The sequence below is a fragment of the Pongo pygmaeus genome, chromosome 6 (assembly GCF_028885625.2).
Source record: "Pongo pygmaeus isolate AG05252 chromosome 6, NHGRI_mPonPyg2-v2.0_pri, whole genome shotgun sequence".
Taxonomy (NCBI): domain Eukaryota; kingdom Metazoa; phylum Chordata; class Mammalia; order Primates; family Hominidae; genus Pongo; species Pongo pygmaeus.
In genome coordinates, this window is record NC_072379.2 from 72030500 (window position 1) to 72049661 (window position 19162).

General features: G+C 35.0%; 1 protein-coding gene across 14 annotated transcripts in view; it reads left to right on the plus strand.

Moving 5' to 3' along the window:
• The window catches only part of DGKB (diacylglycerol kinase beta), a 738724-nt gene that overhangs the window by 143913 nt on the left and 575649 nt on the right, over positions 1-19162 (plus strand). For 8 of the 14 annotated variants that reach the window (XM_054495969.1, XM_054495971.1, XM_054495977.1 and 5 more), the window contains 2 exons: positions 6422-6498; positions 10221-10241. In XM_054495969.1, the coding sequence (XP_054351944.1) occupies positions 6422-6498; positions 10221-10241 (98 nt within the window). The remainder of the gene's footprint in view (positions 1-6421; positions 6499-10220; positions 10242-19162) is intronic. The other 6 variants (XM_054495973.1, XM_054495975.1, XM_054495980.1 and 3 more) reach the window with 1 other exon arrangement.

Consider the following 19162-nt stretch of genomic DNA (forward strand, 5'->3'; position numbering starts at 1 on the left):
AGCACAGGAAAGGTCTTCTAGACCATGAATATCTTTTGTGATAAGAGGAAAAAGCTATGTGGGGAGGCTTAGATTTTAAAGGAAACTTTTGAAAGCACTGAATTGAGAGACCCGAAAGATGACTTTTCCATGGTCCCATTGAGCCTCTCTCACTTTGTAAAAACTATCATATTGGCCTGGAAAACCAATATCTTTACTGAACGTGGGAAACATGGCACTATTTTGGTTAAAAACAAAAACACCAGATAATGAACTTACAGTCAGTCCACTAAAAACACATTATTTACAAAAATGACAAATGCATTTTGTAAGTTGGGTCTTGGCTTTAACAGTAGAATATATGATAGTCTTCTCACAGCAGCTATGACTACTATTTAGGTGGCAAAATTATTGGCCTTGACTTTTAAAATACATTTACTGTACAGGAGTTTGAATCACTACTGTACATTCTTTTGGCTGTGTGATTTTAGCTGTTGTAATAACGAGGTTTCTAAGCCAAATTATAAACTTGTATTTGTTCTTTTTCCAAAGTGACGAGAATGGGTTTGGGTCATGTACAATAGCTTGAATCATTATGTCAAACTTTTTAGCTGTGTGATCCTAAGCAGGTAATAATTTCCTTAACTTTGATTTTTTCATGTGTTAAGTGGAGTGAATATTTGTTAACATTATTGTGAATTTTAAATGAGATAATAGAACACTTTGCAAACTCTAAAATGCTCATGCACTCAAGCTATAATTAATAGTGTTACTAGTGCCCAATGCACAAATCAGATGTAGATTCTAAGAGAGTTATTATGGGGTTTTCCATGGAGGATGAGTTACGACCTACTGTGTTTGAGGAGGTCCTGAGAGATTTTGTGGATAAGTTGACAGATAAACCATGCCATACATTATGTTGAACTTCACTTGACATTGGAGGGATTCCTGAGGAAAAAAAAAATAATCAGCAAAAGAAGAGCTCTAAAATCATGGGATGATGGGATGCCTTCAGAATTGGATGAATGGATATTGAATAGTAAATATGGAAGATACAGAAAATAACTGTTGGAAGATAGATTTGGATCATATTTTGACACACCTATGGTGCCAAGAGGAGGAGTTTGTGCTTCAATCCAAAGGCAACAGGAAACTGTTGAAGGGTGATGATTTGTTTAAAGTCACATTTAGGATGAAACAAAGGAAGAAGGATTTATTGGGCACCAGACACTTTGCTAGACACAGTATTGCCAGATCCCTATCATTATTCTAATTTTAAATATTAGAAAACTGAACCATAGAGAGGTTAAAAATATGCCCAGGGACATTCAGCCAAGAATTCCGGAGCCAAGATTCAAATCTAAATCTAGCTGGCTTTAAATCTCTCCATTACTTCATGGGGCCTTTGAGATTAATCTGACAAGTATGTGTTGAATTTTTTGGAATAAAGAGACAAAGAGGCAGGAAAATCACAAAGGAGGCTCACTCAAGATGTAACAGACGCCTAAAGAGATGTGAGAGGAACTAAAAGTGTTTCATTTTTCATGTAGTACTTTTTAGGATCCATTTGCATTTTCTAAACATTACCAAATGCTGTTAGTCATTTATTTATTTTCAATTCAGACTAATGTAAAGGGGCTTTAATTTTTCTTGAAAATCGTGTAAAAATTCTGAACATTGTAAAGTAAATAAAAATTTAATGTTGATCCCTAAAATGTAGCTCATTTAACTCTCATGGCATTGTTTATTACATGACTCAGCCAAAATGAGAAGATTCACAGGGTGTGTGCATTTTGGGGGGCCCCTGGAATTACTCAAGTACCAGAGCAGGTGATAGAAAGGTAAAGTATAGGAGAAAGTCAACTCATCTCTCCATAAACATTTTCTTTGTTCTTTCCCAGCGCATTCCAAGAATGTTTGCTTAATAAAACACCTCCCACTTTCATGCTCAGTACCATTTTCAGCTCTAAGGTGATTCTGACAGTGATGAAAAATACAGCCCATTGTCTCAGCTGTAGTTATTGGTATAGTATTAAATTACTTGCTGGGAAAATGGATATGTTAGTCAAAGGGCAGTAATTTGTATTCACTGTTGTTTTCCAAGTATCCTGCCCTGCTAGTCAAGCCAAGCATAGGAACCTCTGAAATTAGCCCCATGTTTCAGAATTTCCCCAAGTCATACCCCTCCTTTGCTTTCCAGGAGACCCAATCTTTTGTGCTGCCCATCTGTCCAGCTCCCTTATCCCAAGAACTAAACCTGCTGTTTTCAACCTGGCTGCTCAGCACTGGGCTGCCTAGCACTTCACTGGCCAATCTTCCAGGTTCTTTCTCCCATTACAGACATGTATTTACTAAACTGATCTCCAAGCTCACAGCTGCCTGCCTGGCTGGCTGCTTGCCTGGATTTCTCAGCATTGCTCAGCCTAGTATCTGTCACTGTGCTCTTTCCTGAAGCTCTATTATTAGCTGAATTATGACTGAGGCCATGTCCTACTATCTGTTCATCCAGGTATAACTTCCTCTGTTTATTTTGTCCTAGAAGGCAGGTCAGGCCTAGTTATAGATCCTTTCCCCTCTCCACTGCCCCAATGTAGTTTTGGACAGAATGTAACTCAGAGTTGGCACAATAAAAAAAGATAGGAATGTTTATGGTGATAGGCCATAGGAAGAAATTTGGACAAGCAGTTAAGTTACAAATAAGATAAATGTGTGTTCCCCCCAAAAGAAGGTAAAACATAGCAGTAGGATTTTCACAACCTAGTGCAATTTGGGTGTCCAAGAAGACATGTAGATAATTCATGTAAAAACAATGCTGTTGAAAGGTTATGGATATCCTGAACTCTCTGGTGTTCCATACGCAAATCCTCATCTTTAGAAGATTGACCGGTCAAGTCAGGGCCTCAGCCTTAGAGAAACTGGGCCCAAGAAATGTTATTGAGACAGGAATATAAGAACAAGATAATGCTCCAGTTTCCAAACTAGATTGTGAAGTGGAGATCAGGTCATAGTTAAACTTCAGATATTAAGATATTAGAACTGGAACTTGAGAATTGGAGAGGCAGTGAGTTGAATTGATAGTGATTCATCTGAATATCAACTAGAGCACCTTAAGTTGTCTCAGACCAAGTCATTATTGAGCCCTAGTTCACGGAAAGGGCAGTCATATATCTAGAAGTTTTTGGCTGTTAATTTAGCTCATGATTTCTCTACTAAGAATATTCAGTATAAACTATGACCAGTACACTAGTAAAATATTGTAGGAATAATTTTATGAGCTTTCCCCTTCTCTGAGTCATTTACAAATAATTACTGAATGTGTTTTTTACTCTCATAGAAACCTGAAACGAAAAGGCCATCTAATCAGTGTCTCTAAAGTTGTGTGGCAGGCCTATGTGGGAGAAACCAAAATTGTTTTCTCTACCTTCCATTTTATCATTGGCCTAAGATATGGTTAAAATAAACATAGTCTCTTGAGATGTGATATTCCAGAATGTATGCATCTGTATGTGTGTGTGTCTCTGTGGGTCTGCACAGTATGGGTTGCATCTACGATTATGGATAAAAAGAAGTAAAAGCAGTTCTGCTAACTTAGAATAGTGCCTTCTTATCCACAAAGAAGGATTTGAGAATAAGGGGTCAGCTTCATGTCTCTTTTTAATATACGGTTTGGTCTCTCTCTGCAGTGTAAGTTTCTAACAAAGTATATATAGAAGCAATTATTGTACTTTATTGCCATTTAGGAATAGCTCTGATTAATTTAATCTCAATATTTATTGCAATTCTATTGTTTCAACTTTGTGATAAAGTTGAAAGATGTGCAAAAATGAAAACACACATTTTCTGCCCTAGAACAACCTCCAATCTAGCAAGGGACATGACATAAAAAATTAACTCTGATCACAACATGGAAAATGCCAGCAAATTATATACCAAAAAAGAAATACATAGGAAGCTGTATAGGCATCAAGCAAATATGCGTGAGCACGCACGTGTGCACACGCACACACACACGCACACACACACACACTCCCCAGAGGATGTCTACAACAAAAAGACAAACCGTCCAATTAAAAAATGGTCAAAGAACTTGAATAGACATTTTGCCAAAGAATATACAAATGACCAATATGCATATAAAAAGATGCTCAACATTATTAGTCATTAGTGAATGACTAATCAGATGTGACTCAAATCATTTCACATCCACTAGGATGGCTATAATGAAAAAATGGTTAGAAAATAACAAGTGTTGGCAAGGATATGGAGAGACTGGAACCCTTATACCTTACTGGTGGGAATGTAAAATGGTATAGTTGTTGTGAAAATCAATTTGGCAGTTCCTCAAAACATTAAACATAGAGTTACTGTATGATCTGGCAATTTTACTGTCAGGTATGTAGCCAAGAGAATTGAAATATATGTTTATACAAAAACTTGTACACTTGAATGTTCATAGCAGCATTCTTAACAGCCGAAACCTGGAAACAAGTCGAATGTACATCAGCTGATAAATAGATTTTTTAAATGGAGTATATTCATTATAATAGAATATTATTCAGCTATAAAAAGGAGTGAAGTACTGATATATGTTATGACATGGAAAAACCTTGAAAACACTAAGCTAAGTGAAACAAGCCAGACACAAAGGAAACATATATATGATTCAAGTTACATGAAATATCCGGAATAGGCAAATCCATAGACACAGAACATAGATTAATGATAGCCAGAGGTTAGAGGGGAGAAAATACAGGGAGTGACTGTTTAATGGGTATAAGGTTTCTTTACAGGGTGATGAAAATATTATTGGATTAATTAGTGGTAATAATTGCACAACATCATGAATATGCTAAAAATTACTGAATTGTACACTTTGAAATTGTTAATGTAGTCAATTTTATGTGACACGAATTTTATCTCACTTAAAAGTACTGTTTCACAGGCTGAGCATGGTGGCTCATGCCTGTAATCCCAGTTCTTTGGGTAGCTGAGGCGAGTGGATCACCTGAGGTCAGGGGTTCGAGACCAGCCTGGACAACGTGGTGAAACCCTGTCTCTACTAAAATTATAAAAATTAGCCAGGCATGGTGGTGGGCCCCTGTAATCCCAGCTACTTGGGAGGCTGAGGCAGGAGAATCGGTTGAACCCAGGAGATGGAGGTTGCAGTGAGCCAAGACTGTGCCATCGCACTCCAGCCTGGGCAACAACAGCGAAATTCTATCTATCTATCTGTCTATCTGTCTGTCTGTCTGTCTGTCTGTCTATCTATCTATCTATCTATCTATCTATTTATTGTTTCACACACATACACAAACCCACAGAATTTACAATATAAAGAAAGGAAATGGTACATTCCAAGTAAAAGTATAATTCAAAAATATAGGCATTATGTATTCAATGGGCATATATAAGAGAGTTTTCTAGCAGGATGTTTCAAAAGCTAATTTGTGAATTAGTTTTCTGGAACTGGGAAATATTTTGTGGTAGTCCAAGTATCACTGACTCTTAGGGAAGGTCCACAAGAATTATATTCAAATGGTAGCCAATAATTTTCCACGCTCTGTTCCATAAAAGAAAACTGGAAAATCCACGTATTTCCTACATTTTAATTTTGAGGATTTTTCATTATTATTCAAACTTGATTAAATGTTTAGATGACTTACCCATATTTGTTAGGTATTATTTCCTTCTAACTTAAAAATGCATTATAATTCTGAGATTTCTAAGTCAAAAATTATATTTCAATAAGTATAATGAGCATATTTTAGTAGACCAAATGAATATATCCATATCATATTAATGTACTTTAATTGTAATACTGATGATAATTCTTTTATGACATTATTTTATTAACTTAAAATTTCTTGTCACCAACTAATGAGATGAAAGGTTTAAAAATAATAGTACTTTTGAAGAAAATAATTTATAATTCTTTTGGTAATATGTCTAAGCTTTGTTTCTTCATTGAATAGGGTAAGCTTTAATTTATACATAACAAAACTAAAATGTTATTCAATGCATATATAAGGTAAAATATGTGACACAGCTAAATTAAAGCTTACTTACTAAAGCTTTAATTACTAAAGTAGGCTTTAGTTTAGTTGTGCTATGTATACAGAGAAAAGTCTTAAAAATATCTACAAGATACTAAAATCTATAGCTTCCCTCTAAATGGATTCACCATTGAGGCTTAGCTACCCATTTTATTTTTCTTATCCAGCAGTATTGTTTTTATTTAACGCAGTAATCTTTTTGTTTCTTTGCAATTTCTTTTCCAATTAAATAGCCTTTCAAAAATGGCAAGAGACATTTTATATGTTGGTTTTTAAATTTAGTTTCTGCTGATGCTTATTTACATTTTAAGTGGTCTCTTTTTCTGGACTGGGCTATACAACCACAGTATGTGCATATAAACAATTTTTGTGTTTTCTGTTTTTTGTAGATTCTACAAAGAAATTAAAGGATGTTCTTGAAGAATTCCATGGTAATGGTGTGCTTGCAAAGTATAATCCTGAAGGGGTAAAACTTCTTTTTCTTTATATCAGTTTCATATATATATGCTTGGAAAAGGGTATTTCTTAATAAAAAATTCTTGGAAAAATGTATGTGTGTGTGTGTATGTATATGTACACATATACATTATATATCTATGATACAGATGTATGTATATGTGTATGTGTGTGTATACATATATATGCACACGATAAACCATTTACCATGTGTCATAACATAAACTAAATGAAGTTCATAATGCAATGCTATTCTAGAAGATATACTAAATGTTGCACATTTTTTCATTCAAATTACTCTTCTATATTGTATGCTTGAAAGAATATGAATCATTTAAGTGTAGTGTTGGTTCGTTTCCTAGAAGTCAGGAAACAGCATTGGATAAAATAGAGAAGGAGTACGCTTGGCTCTCAGTCTATGACCCACAAATTTCAATCCAAAATGGATATTGGTGTAGAGGTAGGGAGTTACCCCTTTCAGGCAGTTATTTCCTTGACCAAAGAAGGATTTTGTGTTGCTTATACCTGGTCTGTCACCTTAAGGAGCCAACTTGTACAAAAACGGAGGAATTTTTTTAATCTTCTCTTTTACCTTTCACAAATAAGCTTAAGATTTCTTTAAGATTTTCTTACGAAAACTTTGCATGTCTTGTCAATTGCTTTTGAACACCATGCTGGAATGAATGCCCTTTCCTTCCTAATTGTTTGTTAAATAATCTATTTAATATTAGTTGAGAGATGTTACATTTTAAATGTTCGATCATCATTACTGTTAGTTCATTTGCAGCTTCAGAAGGCAACATTTATGTTGCTTCAAACTTCTCTTTGCAAAAGACCCTTTTGTTGGGATGTATTAACTAGATAGATTTGTTTGCTCACTAAAATGTTACTTATTTTTTGCTATTATTGTTTTGTTTTTGTATGTTTGCAAGAACACACTTCTTAGTTATCTTTCAATATTGTACTTCCCTGGGATTTCTAGAACTTAATTTTAGTTATCATAACCCTCAAGATATTCAAATTGTTTTGAAATTTCCTATCAGTATTTCTCATAGTTAGCTATTTTTCATGTCATATTTTCTTATTCTCTCTACATTCTGGTACATCACTGTAACTTGTAAAACTCTTTAGCCTGGAATTTATTTTCTTCTTAAAAAATAAAATTAATATTTGGTACCTATAAATGATGGAGAAAATAAAGGCTATTTAAAGCCGTTCCCATTTTTCTGTATTAGAAAAAAAATAGATGTTTGACCTACATTTCCCTTGTATTTTTCTAGATGCCGTAGAGGAGGAGGAAAACAAAATTTAGCAGCTAAGCTTACAAAACTGAGAATCTCAAAGCCTAAGAAAGCAGAGTGGGAAAAGTAAAGATGAATTATAGCACTGAATTGCTATAAGACACAAAAATTGTCATTAATATTTATATTCACAACAATGTTTGAAAACTTACATGCTTATCTAATCTATATACAGAGATAAAACCTGTTTTTCTCCATAATGATAGCTGCTGGCTACAAACTCAGTTAAGTGATCTTGTTTGCAAAGCAGCCTTTTTGCTTCAATTATTTTTTATTTATAGGACTCCCAAGACTTAGTCTTACTGTAATTATACATTTCATGAGAATTATCAGTCACCATATGCTACATTTATTGAGGTAGTTATTAGATTCATTATTAGACACACATATCACCCTTTTCAACAACGTAATACGTTTCATAAATATACAGATCTATTGTTGAAACGTGTTATTAAAATAATGAACAGTTGAAAAACAAAAAGTTAGATCTCATTACAATCCAAGAACAATTCTAAATTAAGAGCAAAACCACTCTCTGATCTTAATTAATTTTCATAAAATTTTTCCTTCAGAAGAAAATTTTAAGGCTTATATAACCATTTAAAAAACTAGTATGTATCTTCTTAACAGCCAATTGAAAATAATTAAGAATATCTAATGAGATGAGAAATAAATCTTTATGCCCTTAAAGTTCTCTTCAATACATGACCTCATCCAATTTATAAAAAATTACTCTTACAATATGGCAGAATTCCTAATGTCAATTCACATGTGAAGTTATCACTCTCCATTGGCTGGTCGAGTTGACCCCAAAGTTGTTTGCACTGATGACTAGTTAATGATGCTCAATTATACAAGAAAAAATGGACAATTGAGTAATGCAACCTGAATTTGGAATGAATAATTAATTCATTGTTTTCTAAAAGGAACATAGCTTTTTTTACATAAAATGTATTTACATAAAATGTATTTGCAAAAATTAAATTGCTTATCCTCCTACAACATAAAGCTGTTTAAATCGTAGATGTACTATTTTGCTTATAATTCACTTGAATTACTGAAGTTTTAAAGTGCTGGAGATAAAAATTTAACCCAAAAAAGATATGACCTGTTGAAGTCTATTTTAATAGAGAAAAAATATGAAGTATAATATGTGAATGAATCATTTACTTTTAATTCCTATCTTTTAAAGATCATTTGATAATCATTCCTTGAAGAAATGAATAAGAGAAATCTAAACAATAGCCTTAAAGTTTCTGTAGGAATAAAAACCATTCAAAGGTCTTGAGATTCCCAGATTAATAAAATGACAAAGTTTTTAAATAAAGAAACTATTTTAAGAAAAGTGAAATGATGTGTCCAAGATTCACCAGCTAGCCTGTGACAGTAACCACAACAAAAACCTAATTGACTAGAATCCCAGTTTAAGGGTAAAGCCCTGTGCTCTTCACTTCATTGACCAAGTCATAGGGGAGAGGAACGTCCTCTTAGATAGGAAGGACAAAAGTTAGGGGAAGGCATGGGAAGACATTGCTTTTGTAGTGAGTGTGGCACTTCCCAGTACACATACATATTAATGACTCATGCCTGACGAGGGGAGAGAGTCTTATTAGCCTCCACCTACTCTTGTGTAAATAATATAATGTTAAGAACATTATTACAGCTAGTTTGTAGCAGAGATCCAGTCTCAGTGAGATTATTCTCAGTAAAACATAGTCAGGCCATATAAATAGTCTCCTGAGAGCAGTAGAATTTGGTAGTATGAGGGGAAGCCAGTTTAGCATTCCACGCATTTTTTTTTCTTTTGATCTTGGACTTCAAGTTCAATTCCAAATTGTTCCACTCACAGCTGAGATATGGGAAGAAAGTGGCAGATGTACATAGAAATATATTTTAATCTTTAAGAGTATGGAGAGATGCTAGGTGTGATGCTAATAGAAGGAAACCTTAGGAATGGGAAATACATATTCAAAATCTAATATACCTTTATATACATGGTTATATTTCTATTAATCCTCTAAAATATTTTAATCACACCGTATGTGTTACATATTATATTTATCTAATGTCAGAACAGTTTGCTTATTATATACAAAGACTGATCTAGTCATTGATTCTCAAATTTTAGTGTACCTCATAATCAACCGGGGGGCTTGTTAAAACATGGATTGCTGCCTGCCTCCCCCCCACCCCACGCAGTTTTAGATTCAGTGTTTCTGAGGTGGGGGTCAAGAATTTGCATTTCTATCAGTTTTCTAACTTATGCTGATGCTGCTGTTTCGGAACCACGTTTTGAGACCTATGGATCTAGGGTATGTTTTAAAATCAACCTGTAAACTTGAGCTTTTAGCTAAATAATCAGAGATATGAGATAATGAGTATAAATTATCTTACATTAACACATGTATTCTTTCTTTCCTTGCATGCACAGAAACAAGACATTCTTAACCAAGTAAGACATTTTCTTTTCTATTAAAGTCTGTCTTTTCTTTCTTTATTCTGATATGATCTATGAATTTCTCATCCATATCACTGAACTATACTTCTGTACCAATACGATTTCTATAGTATACAAGATTGCCTATAATACCCATAGGTTATAACTGAGTTGGATGTGACAAATTTTTTTTGATCAGTCAAAGGATTTGGTGCCTTAATAGGAGCTGGTACCTTAATAGACAAAAAGGGTCTCAAGTGTGGCCTTCAGTTTTGTAGACTCTGAAATTTATTTTTCTAATTTCATTAAGATATATAAGGCTGTGCTATTATATTTTATTTAGTAAAAGTCTTAATTTATTAATTTACCATGGGAAATTTTTAAATTGCATTTAAAATGCAATGATAAGGCTTTGTTTTGTTTTGTTTCGTTTTGTTTTGTCTGCAGTGCTGTGATAGAATCTGTGGGGGAAACATAAGCAAAGAGTTGTTGATTTTGCCCTCCTGGGAAGATTATTCAATCTCTTGCTTCAACCACTCTTCCTGAAAATCTGTTTTGTAAATTAAGTTTTAGATCAGTAGTTCAGTTGGGTGCACAGAATTACAACACATTTTCAGGTGCTCTAAATGGATATTTTTAATCACAATAGAGTAGCTGTATCAATTGTCTTCGCCACTGTAGAAATATTTCTTACTAAAATGCATGAGTTGTCTAAAACTGTAATATTGTCTCCTTTGGGCAATCTTGGATATGTACTAGCTTCTTCTTATTCTTAAATTGTTTGATGATTTTAATGACAACAGCCACTGTAATTTCATGTCCATCACATAAAGTACAATTATAACATCAGAATGATACTGGTGGACTTAGATAGAGATCCTACATCTTACAATATTCTATAAAGAGGCATTGGTAACATGGCAACTCATTGACTGTGGTGAGATTTTCTAGCCTCCGTTTCAGAGAATGGCCTTTTCCTGATTTCATCTCTGACTTTTCTGGAAAACTTGTTCCCCCAAATATGGACTAAATAGGCTTTATGACACTTAAGAGGCAATCCCTTGGAGTAAATGATTGTTTTCATTTACTCCAATGTAATCATTCAAGAATGTCTACATTTTCAGGACTTGGCTATTAAATGACTTTTGTTGAGCACCCAACAAACACACCTTTCTGCACAACCTACATCCTTACTAGAGGCTGTCTGAAAACTCATGTCAAAATAAGCTCTAGCTTTTTGGAGGGTCAGCAGAATGAGTTTCTTCCTTCCTTTTCCTTGCCCAGTCTTTGTTTCATGTGCAGTGGCTTAGCAGGCAAGCAATTGCAGTCACAGAATAGAAAGAATTGACAAAACTGAGGGTATTCAAGGGGAGAAGAATGAGAGCCTGCACATGTTACTGTTCTATGTATGCTCTTTGTCTATCAGTGTTCTCTGAGTGTAGGATTTTCTCAGTACATGTTTCCTGTCAGTAGATGTTCCTTGGCCTGAGGCTGAGTTACGCTTTCATAACTCCACAGGGGCTTGCTTTATTTTTGCACTTTGTACTCTGTACTGTAGTTTCTCTTAATATGTATACCCTTTACATTCAGACAATATGCTTTTACCCCTTAATAAGGAACCGGGTATTCAAAACCTACCTTTTGTAGTGCTGCTGCCTAAAGTAATATTTTAAATGTCTTTAATAAGGATAATGACACTGATATAATTATTAACAATGATATAAAAACCTTTTGACTGTAAGCTATAATTATCCTTCTAGAACCAAATTCAACCCTTTCCATTATGGAAAGCATAAGGAAAGTATAACAGAGAAAATATGGTCTGAGGAGTCTGACTGAACTGAATTCATCTTAACGGACCTTGGACAAGTTTTCTATCTTTAGTTTGTTCACCTATAAAAGGAAGATAGCATCAGCCTTATTGGACTGTTAAAAGGGTTAGATTCTAAAGTGTATGTATAATAAATAGCTCTGTGTCTTGCACGTAACAGGTGTTCCACTAATGTTTAGAGACAGTGGCTGTGGTCATACTTTAATGACAAATGTGATTTCATAGAAAAGTTCTAGAGCACATGCCAAAGATGAGAGTGAGAATATTGGAGATATACCACCAACAAATTCTGTTTCCTTCATTTTCTCAGGACCTCGTTTTCTCATTTTAAATTGAGGAACTGTAACTCTGATGTCTTCTGCACTCAAAAATAATTTCCTTCCACCATGTGGTAGGAGTGGGGAACATGACATGTAATTTGCTTTCCCTCCCAAACCTGGCCACAATCCTGAGTGCTGTCCTGATAGCAGAGCTATTGTCTGTTGTATTGCTTCACTTCCTACAACCACATGGTGCTAGGACAGTTAGTTAGCAAGGAACAGAAGTAGTATGTTAACCAGTATTTCTGCTTCTCTTCACTATTACCATCAATATAGTTTCAGTGATGTTCCACTTCTTATCAAATCTACCTACAATTATAAAATACAATTATACCAATTGTGACCAATTGCTTTCTTTACAAACCAGTTTTGAAATCAAGCATAAATACATTTGGGAAATAAATAAACAAGTAACTCTCCGTAGTTTAATAATAAATGCCAACTTTGAAAAGTGGTATTTAAATTCACATTGTAGAATGTTTGTTCTTTCATTTCTTTAATAACATTAAACAATTGATATAGAAGTTACAAACTAATGCTGGGGTTTTTAGGTGATCTTTTTGTACTTTTCCAAGTATAAGTTAAAACCAACATTACTCTGTCACATCTAAATTTTATTTTTAGGGTTTATCTGTTGTTTTTACTTGTGCTTTTTCATCATTAGAAATGGCTTTTTTGGTCAGGTATGGTGGCTCACACCCGTAATCCCAGCACTTTGGGAGACCAATGCAAGCTAATCATTTGGGGGTCAGGAGTTTGAAACCGACCCGCCAGCCTGGCCAACATGGTAAAATACTGACTCTACTAAAAATACAAAAATTAGCCAGGTGAGGGGGTGAGCACTTGTAGTCTCAGATACTTGGGAGGCTGAGGCAGGAGAATCACTTGAACCCAGGAGGTGGAGGTTGTAATGAACCAAGATCACGCCATTGCACTCCAGCATGGGCAACAGAGTGAGACTCTGTCTCAAAAAAAAAAAAAAAAAACAAAAGAAAAAGAAAAATAGCTTTTTCAAGCAAAAGAGCACTGCAGAGAACTAAAGGAATATAAATCTAGACATTTTGGTAAAAAGGCTTAGAATGTCTACAAATTTTCAGTTTATAATAGGTGAAAGAAATTATAAATCATATTTTTAGGTGAACAAGTTAAATTCTCCATTTAGAAAAATACCTCCAGTAGCAATGTAGGGCATGGACTTGGGTAGAAGAGAAGACTAGATATGAGTTATGGAAGCAGTCCAATCAAGTAAGAACACTACATGACAATGGGCATCAGAATGGAGATGGGGGCGGGCAGATTTGAACACATTTCAGGTATATGACCCAAAGTAATAGGTTATACTTTGAACATCAAAGAGGGCAAAAACAGTTACAGTCAGCACAGCATTTTCAAGAGTGGGAAACTGAATAATCATACCATTACTTTTAATTGTTATATCTTATTTGTGTATATCTTTTTTTTTCTGAAATGGCAGACCAATTTCACACAGCAGTAAATGCACCTAATACTGATAAACCAGTGGGAAATTACCTTGTACCATGTGTTAATATTGCAAAATCTGTTTAGAAAACTATACTTTATAACATAATGTGCATTGAAATTAGAAATATTTATGTCTTCGGTGTCAACTAGAAGCTTTTGGTGTTGGGCAATTTAAGGAACTTTTCTGAGCCTCAAATTCTTTGTCCATAGGTATTGTGACGATTAAATGATAGCACACATATAACATATTTAGTGCAGTTCCTAAAACATAGTAACATTTGGATAGTGTTACATAATGAGGACCTATAAGGTAAAAGACTGTGTCATACACTTAGTGATGCAAAGTTGTGTTGGATCATATAGCACTTCAGGAAAGAGAAGTTTTGCATGGAATCTGCCTGCTCATATGCACATTATAAAACCCCCCTGTGGAGATTTTCTTTAAAAGTGAACATACAAGTAAGGAATAATTAAAAACTGATCTTATTAATTGAAATTATATATACAAAGGTGTCCAAGACATTTTTATTGCATTTTATTTTTCAAGGAGAAAATGTTAGAGGATTTATGTGTGTGTTTCAGTAACACTCACTCCTGTCCTAGTGACAACACCAAAAAATGTTTGGTGTGACAAGACAGTGTCACACCAGATTAAAACAGATTTCAGCTGAAGTATAAAACAGTTAGCTATAGATCCTTGATTAAAAGACATATTGAAATCATAGTAAAAATATTTTGCTTAAACTTTTTCCAATCCATTATTTGCTTTTTGTAATTAGTAGAATGTAGTAGCATTATCTTTCTGCCATTTCCTGTTTTTTACTAAAATAATATATTTCTAATTGTCTTTCTACTGAGTCTTCATAATTCTAGTCTTAGGTAAAGGTAGAGTTAATGGAGTATGTGACTCTGAAGTGCTAAAATAGTTTTCATTTGCCAAAACTAATTTAAAAATTAAAATTCAAGGTTTTCACACTTTGTACTCTTTCTCTTCAAAGGAACTATCTATATGACAGCTTTAGGGGACTATCAAGGAACTCTCTGAAATTTGAAATAATGAATAGTCAATTGCAGTGCAAGATAAGCATAAGAAATGCAATATTTAAAATATAATTTTTTCTAAGTGAATTTTAACATAAAAAATTGTATTTTGAAATCTCAGTAAGATAGCCATGCTGCATATTTAATCAATATACTTTTGCTCAGTGACCTTCATATCAAGTTTTGAGTTTGATATAATTAGTTAATGATATAAATTAGAATGCAAATAGAAATGGAACTGTAAAAAAAACTCTGATTAATTTAAATTATTATCTACTTTATTTTGTCAGAGTTCTTTGCCCAGTAAACGGATAGTATTTTACACATATAGGTACTCAGTCAACATTGGTTGATAGATAAAGTGATTTCTTTGTGGTTTCAAACAGTTACTCTATCTATAATAGTTGAATGATTCATTTTTGTGTTTTAGGGGTCACTTATTAATTAGTGGTGAGCTAGTTAGAAAAACATAAAAACTGACAATAGGCTATCTTTTGTCTGATACAAATAAGTGTTATAATGGTCACATGGTTCTGTTAGAATATGAGCCAGATCATGGAATTTCCTACTAAAAACTCACTCCACATTAAAGCTATAACTCTCTTTTGATGATCTAATATCCTGTATGCTCTGCCCAGTCCACACATCGCCACAGCTTGAGTCTTTGACCTTGTATTCTACTACTCTAGTTCTCCCTCACTCCTGCTCCAGTTTCCTGCTCCTCCTCACTAGCTCCAATGGAAATTTCTCTAGAACAGGGGCATCCTTATACCCCAGGGCCATTGTACTAGCTGTCTTCTGTGCCTGAAATGTGCTTTCTTCAAACATGTGCAAATATGTGCCTCATCACCTTTAAATCTTTACTCAAAGAATAGCTTCTCATTTCCTGATAACTGGATTTAAAAAAAACTGCAATGCACATTCCCCCAAGAAATCTTTTTCTTCATTTTTTTTTCTATAGCACTTAATACCATTAGACATTGTAGATTTAGCACATTAATGTTGCTGTTTTCTTATTCCCTTCATTAGAAGATAAGCTCCCTCATGGAAGGAATTTTGTGTGTTCTAGTAACATCTTTACCCAAACACCTAGAACAGAGCCTGGTGCAGAGTGGGTGCTCAAAGAACACTTTCTGAATATGAGAAAATCTACAACCCAAAACCACCAAAAGAAATTAAGGATAGAGTGATGACATTTATTTTCATTCACTTTGAATCTGTGTGGATGAATACTAGTGTCTTCTCTTTAGTATTAACAGGGATTTAAAAATAAAGGATCCAGATGGTCAGAAATAATAATGAAAGGCATATAGAAATGTGCCTTGAATCTGTGCCAATTTGGCAGCGACAGCTGAGCAGCTCCCTCAGTCAGTATTCTTTACAAATTCTCTGTTATCTCCCTAAATAGTCTGTGGCTGCTCCTTAAGGGAAAAAATGAAAAAGCAGTTTTTAAAATTTTGAACATTTGTGTGAGTGTGTGTGTGTGTGTGTGCACGTGTGGATGTGTTTGAGCCTACAGCAATTCAATTTTTGAATAGTCATTCAGTTAAGTCTGACCCAATTTTTATCATTAATGGCTTCATTGATATGCATATAAATGATCTCATTCTATTTAAAGGTCACAGTCTTCAAAAAGCAATTCTAATGCTGTTACATGACAGCAGTAGAAACTCTGATGCCTAAATTTGGAAATTTTCTTGTAAGTCATGATCTAAGGAAAATGTACAGATGAGGATATCATCCATTTATCAGAAATGTCTAATAATGTGGACAACACAGAATTTTAGGAGATATTTGAAAAGATTTTACTAACAAGAGAAGAAAAGGGATGGGTTAACAAGGAAACACATTGAAGAAACATTTCTCAATGAATTGAAAACTCTGAGTCAGAAAATTTAAAAAAAAAAACTATTAGCCAGGCATGGTGGCACAATCCTGTGGTTCCAGATACTGGGGAGGCTGAGGTGGAAGGATTGCTTGAGTCCAAGAGATTGAGGCTGCAGTGAGCTATGATTGGGCCACAGTACTCCAATCTGAGCAACAGAGAGAGACTTTCTCTCAGGAAAAAAAAAAAAAAAAAAAAGAGGTTTTTGTTTTCCCACATTGCAAGCCCTATCTAATGCCAGAAAATGTGAGATAAATTAATTTTACTCCAAAGAACACAGTGAAGAAGTTTGAGAAAGAAACTTACATTGTCAGTAACACTTCAGCAATAATCTTGTAGCAATCATCTTGTAGAAATAATTTAAGAATTGAGGAAATTTTTACTCCATTCTTATATCTGTAATAGGCTTTTATTTTTCAAAGGAAGATTTTTTTTTTTAGAATTATTGCCTTATAAAAGTTGTTATTTGTCTCTGTTATCTGACACAGAAATGTTATAGCAAAGTATTTGAGACACACAAAACCTGAAGTTTTTATTCAGAAAGATGCAATGAATTTTACAGTTTTCTGTACCAATAAAAACACAAATTGCCTGGGCATGGTGGCTCACACCTGTAATCTCAGTATTTTGGGAGGCCGAGGCAAATGGAACACCTGAGGTTAGGAGTTCATGACCAGCCTGGCCAACATGGTGAAACCCTGTCTCTACTAAAAATACAAAAATTAGCTGGGCGAGGTTGTGGGCACCTATGATCCCAACTATTCAGGAGGCTGAGGCAGAAGAATTGCTTGAACCCAGGAGGCGGAAGTTGCAGTGAGCCAAGATCATGCCATTGCACTCCAGCATGGGGGAGAAGAGCAAGACTTTGTCTCAAAAAAATAAAAAAAGGCAAATTAAGGTAACTTAAAAATGTATCTAAGCTGAGGACAGTTCTTACTTTAACCTAATCCTTTTACTTATTTTATATATTATGTGCCCAAGTGTATGCTAAGTGCTTTACATCAATTTTTATTATATTGAGACAACTCTGAATTATTGATTCCTTTTTTTTGTATATGGAGTCTCACTCTGACACCCAGGCTAGAGTGCAGTGGTGTGATCTCAGCTCACTGCAACCTCTGCCTCCAAGTTTCAAGTGATTCTCCTGTCTCAACCTCCCGAGTAGCTGTGACAATAGGCACATGCCACCATGCCTGGCTAATTTTTTTATTTTTAGTAGAGACAGAGTTTTGCCACATTGGCCAGGCTGGTCTTGAACTCCTGACCTCAGGTGATCTGCCTGCCTCAGCCTCCCAAAGTGCCAGGCATGAGCTAGCATGCCCAGCCTGAATGATTGATTTCATATACTTTATATGGAGGGAATTAAGGCTTAGAGCTGTCAGAAAATAAAACAGTATTTTGCTTGCTGAGCCAGAGAGAACTATACTTCAGAAATTTCAGAAAGTTTTCCTGCATGCTGAAAAAAGAAAAGTCAAGAAGAAATGTATTCCTTATTAGGAGAAATGCCAATGATGCAGGAATTTTTGCTCCTTAGTTCAGCTAAATCCAGGTTCTTGTCTCATGACCAGGAAAAATTAAGCATGTGGACACATTGAAGGCTGAGGAGGGAAGAATTTATTAAGTGAAAGGAAAGTGCTCAGAAAAGAGAGGGGTCCTGCACACAGGTTTTCACCTCACAAATTGAATACCAGGCCACCACACATGAGCTGAAGAGGTCAGGCTCCTCCCCTGCATAAAGCACAAATTTTTGGTGGCTCTGCTCCATCATTCCAGTGCACGTGTGGGCCCTTAGTCTGAGCCACTATACATTGATTTATTTCCCTACTGAGCATGTGTTAAGGGACAGAATTTTTCTCTGTGACCATGCTTAGGCAAGCCCCCCTGTGCTCAATAACCTGAGTGGGTCAGAGGTTCTCTGCGGACTCTCCTTTATCTGCCTAGGCATTTGCCTCCTACCTTTATCATTCTCCCCTCTAAAGTGGTACACAAGAGGTACTGCAGTTAGAATAGGGAGGAAGACTGATCTTAACTGCTTCCTACTCTTAGGGGGCGCTGTTTTGGAAATATGGCAGTCATAACTCTCTTGAAAGCCTATTTAGGGGTCTCTGTTAAAAGGGGCCATTGTTTGAGACTCTGGTTGCATGATCACTTGGAGTTTGATGGCCTGAAGGTGAGAAGAGACAAACAGGGTTATTAGAAGACATATATTAAAACCAAACAAAGAGGGATGGGAAAGGGCAGCTGAAAAATCCCAAGGCTGCCAGCATGCCCAGATAACTGGTGGCTATAATTATGCCTGCTAAGATTTGGTTGCATGGGGCTTAGCTTTGGTTTGCTCCTTTGGTCTTATTTTCCCAGAGGAACCTCTGGGTTATGG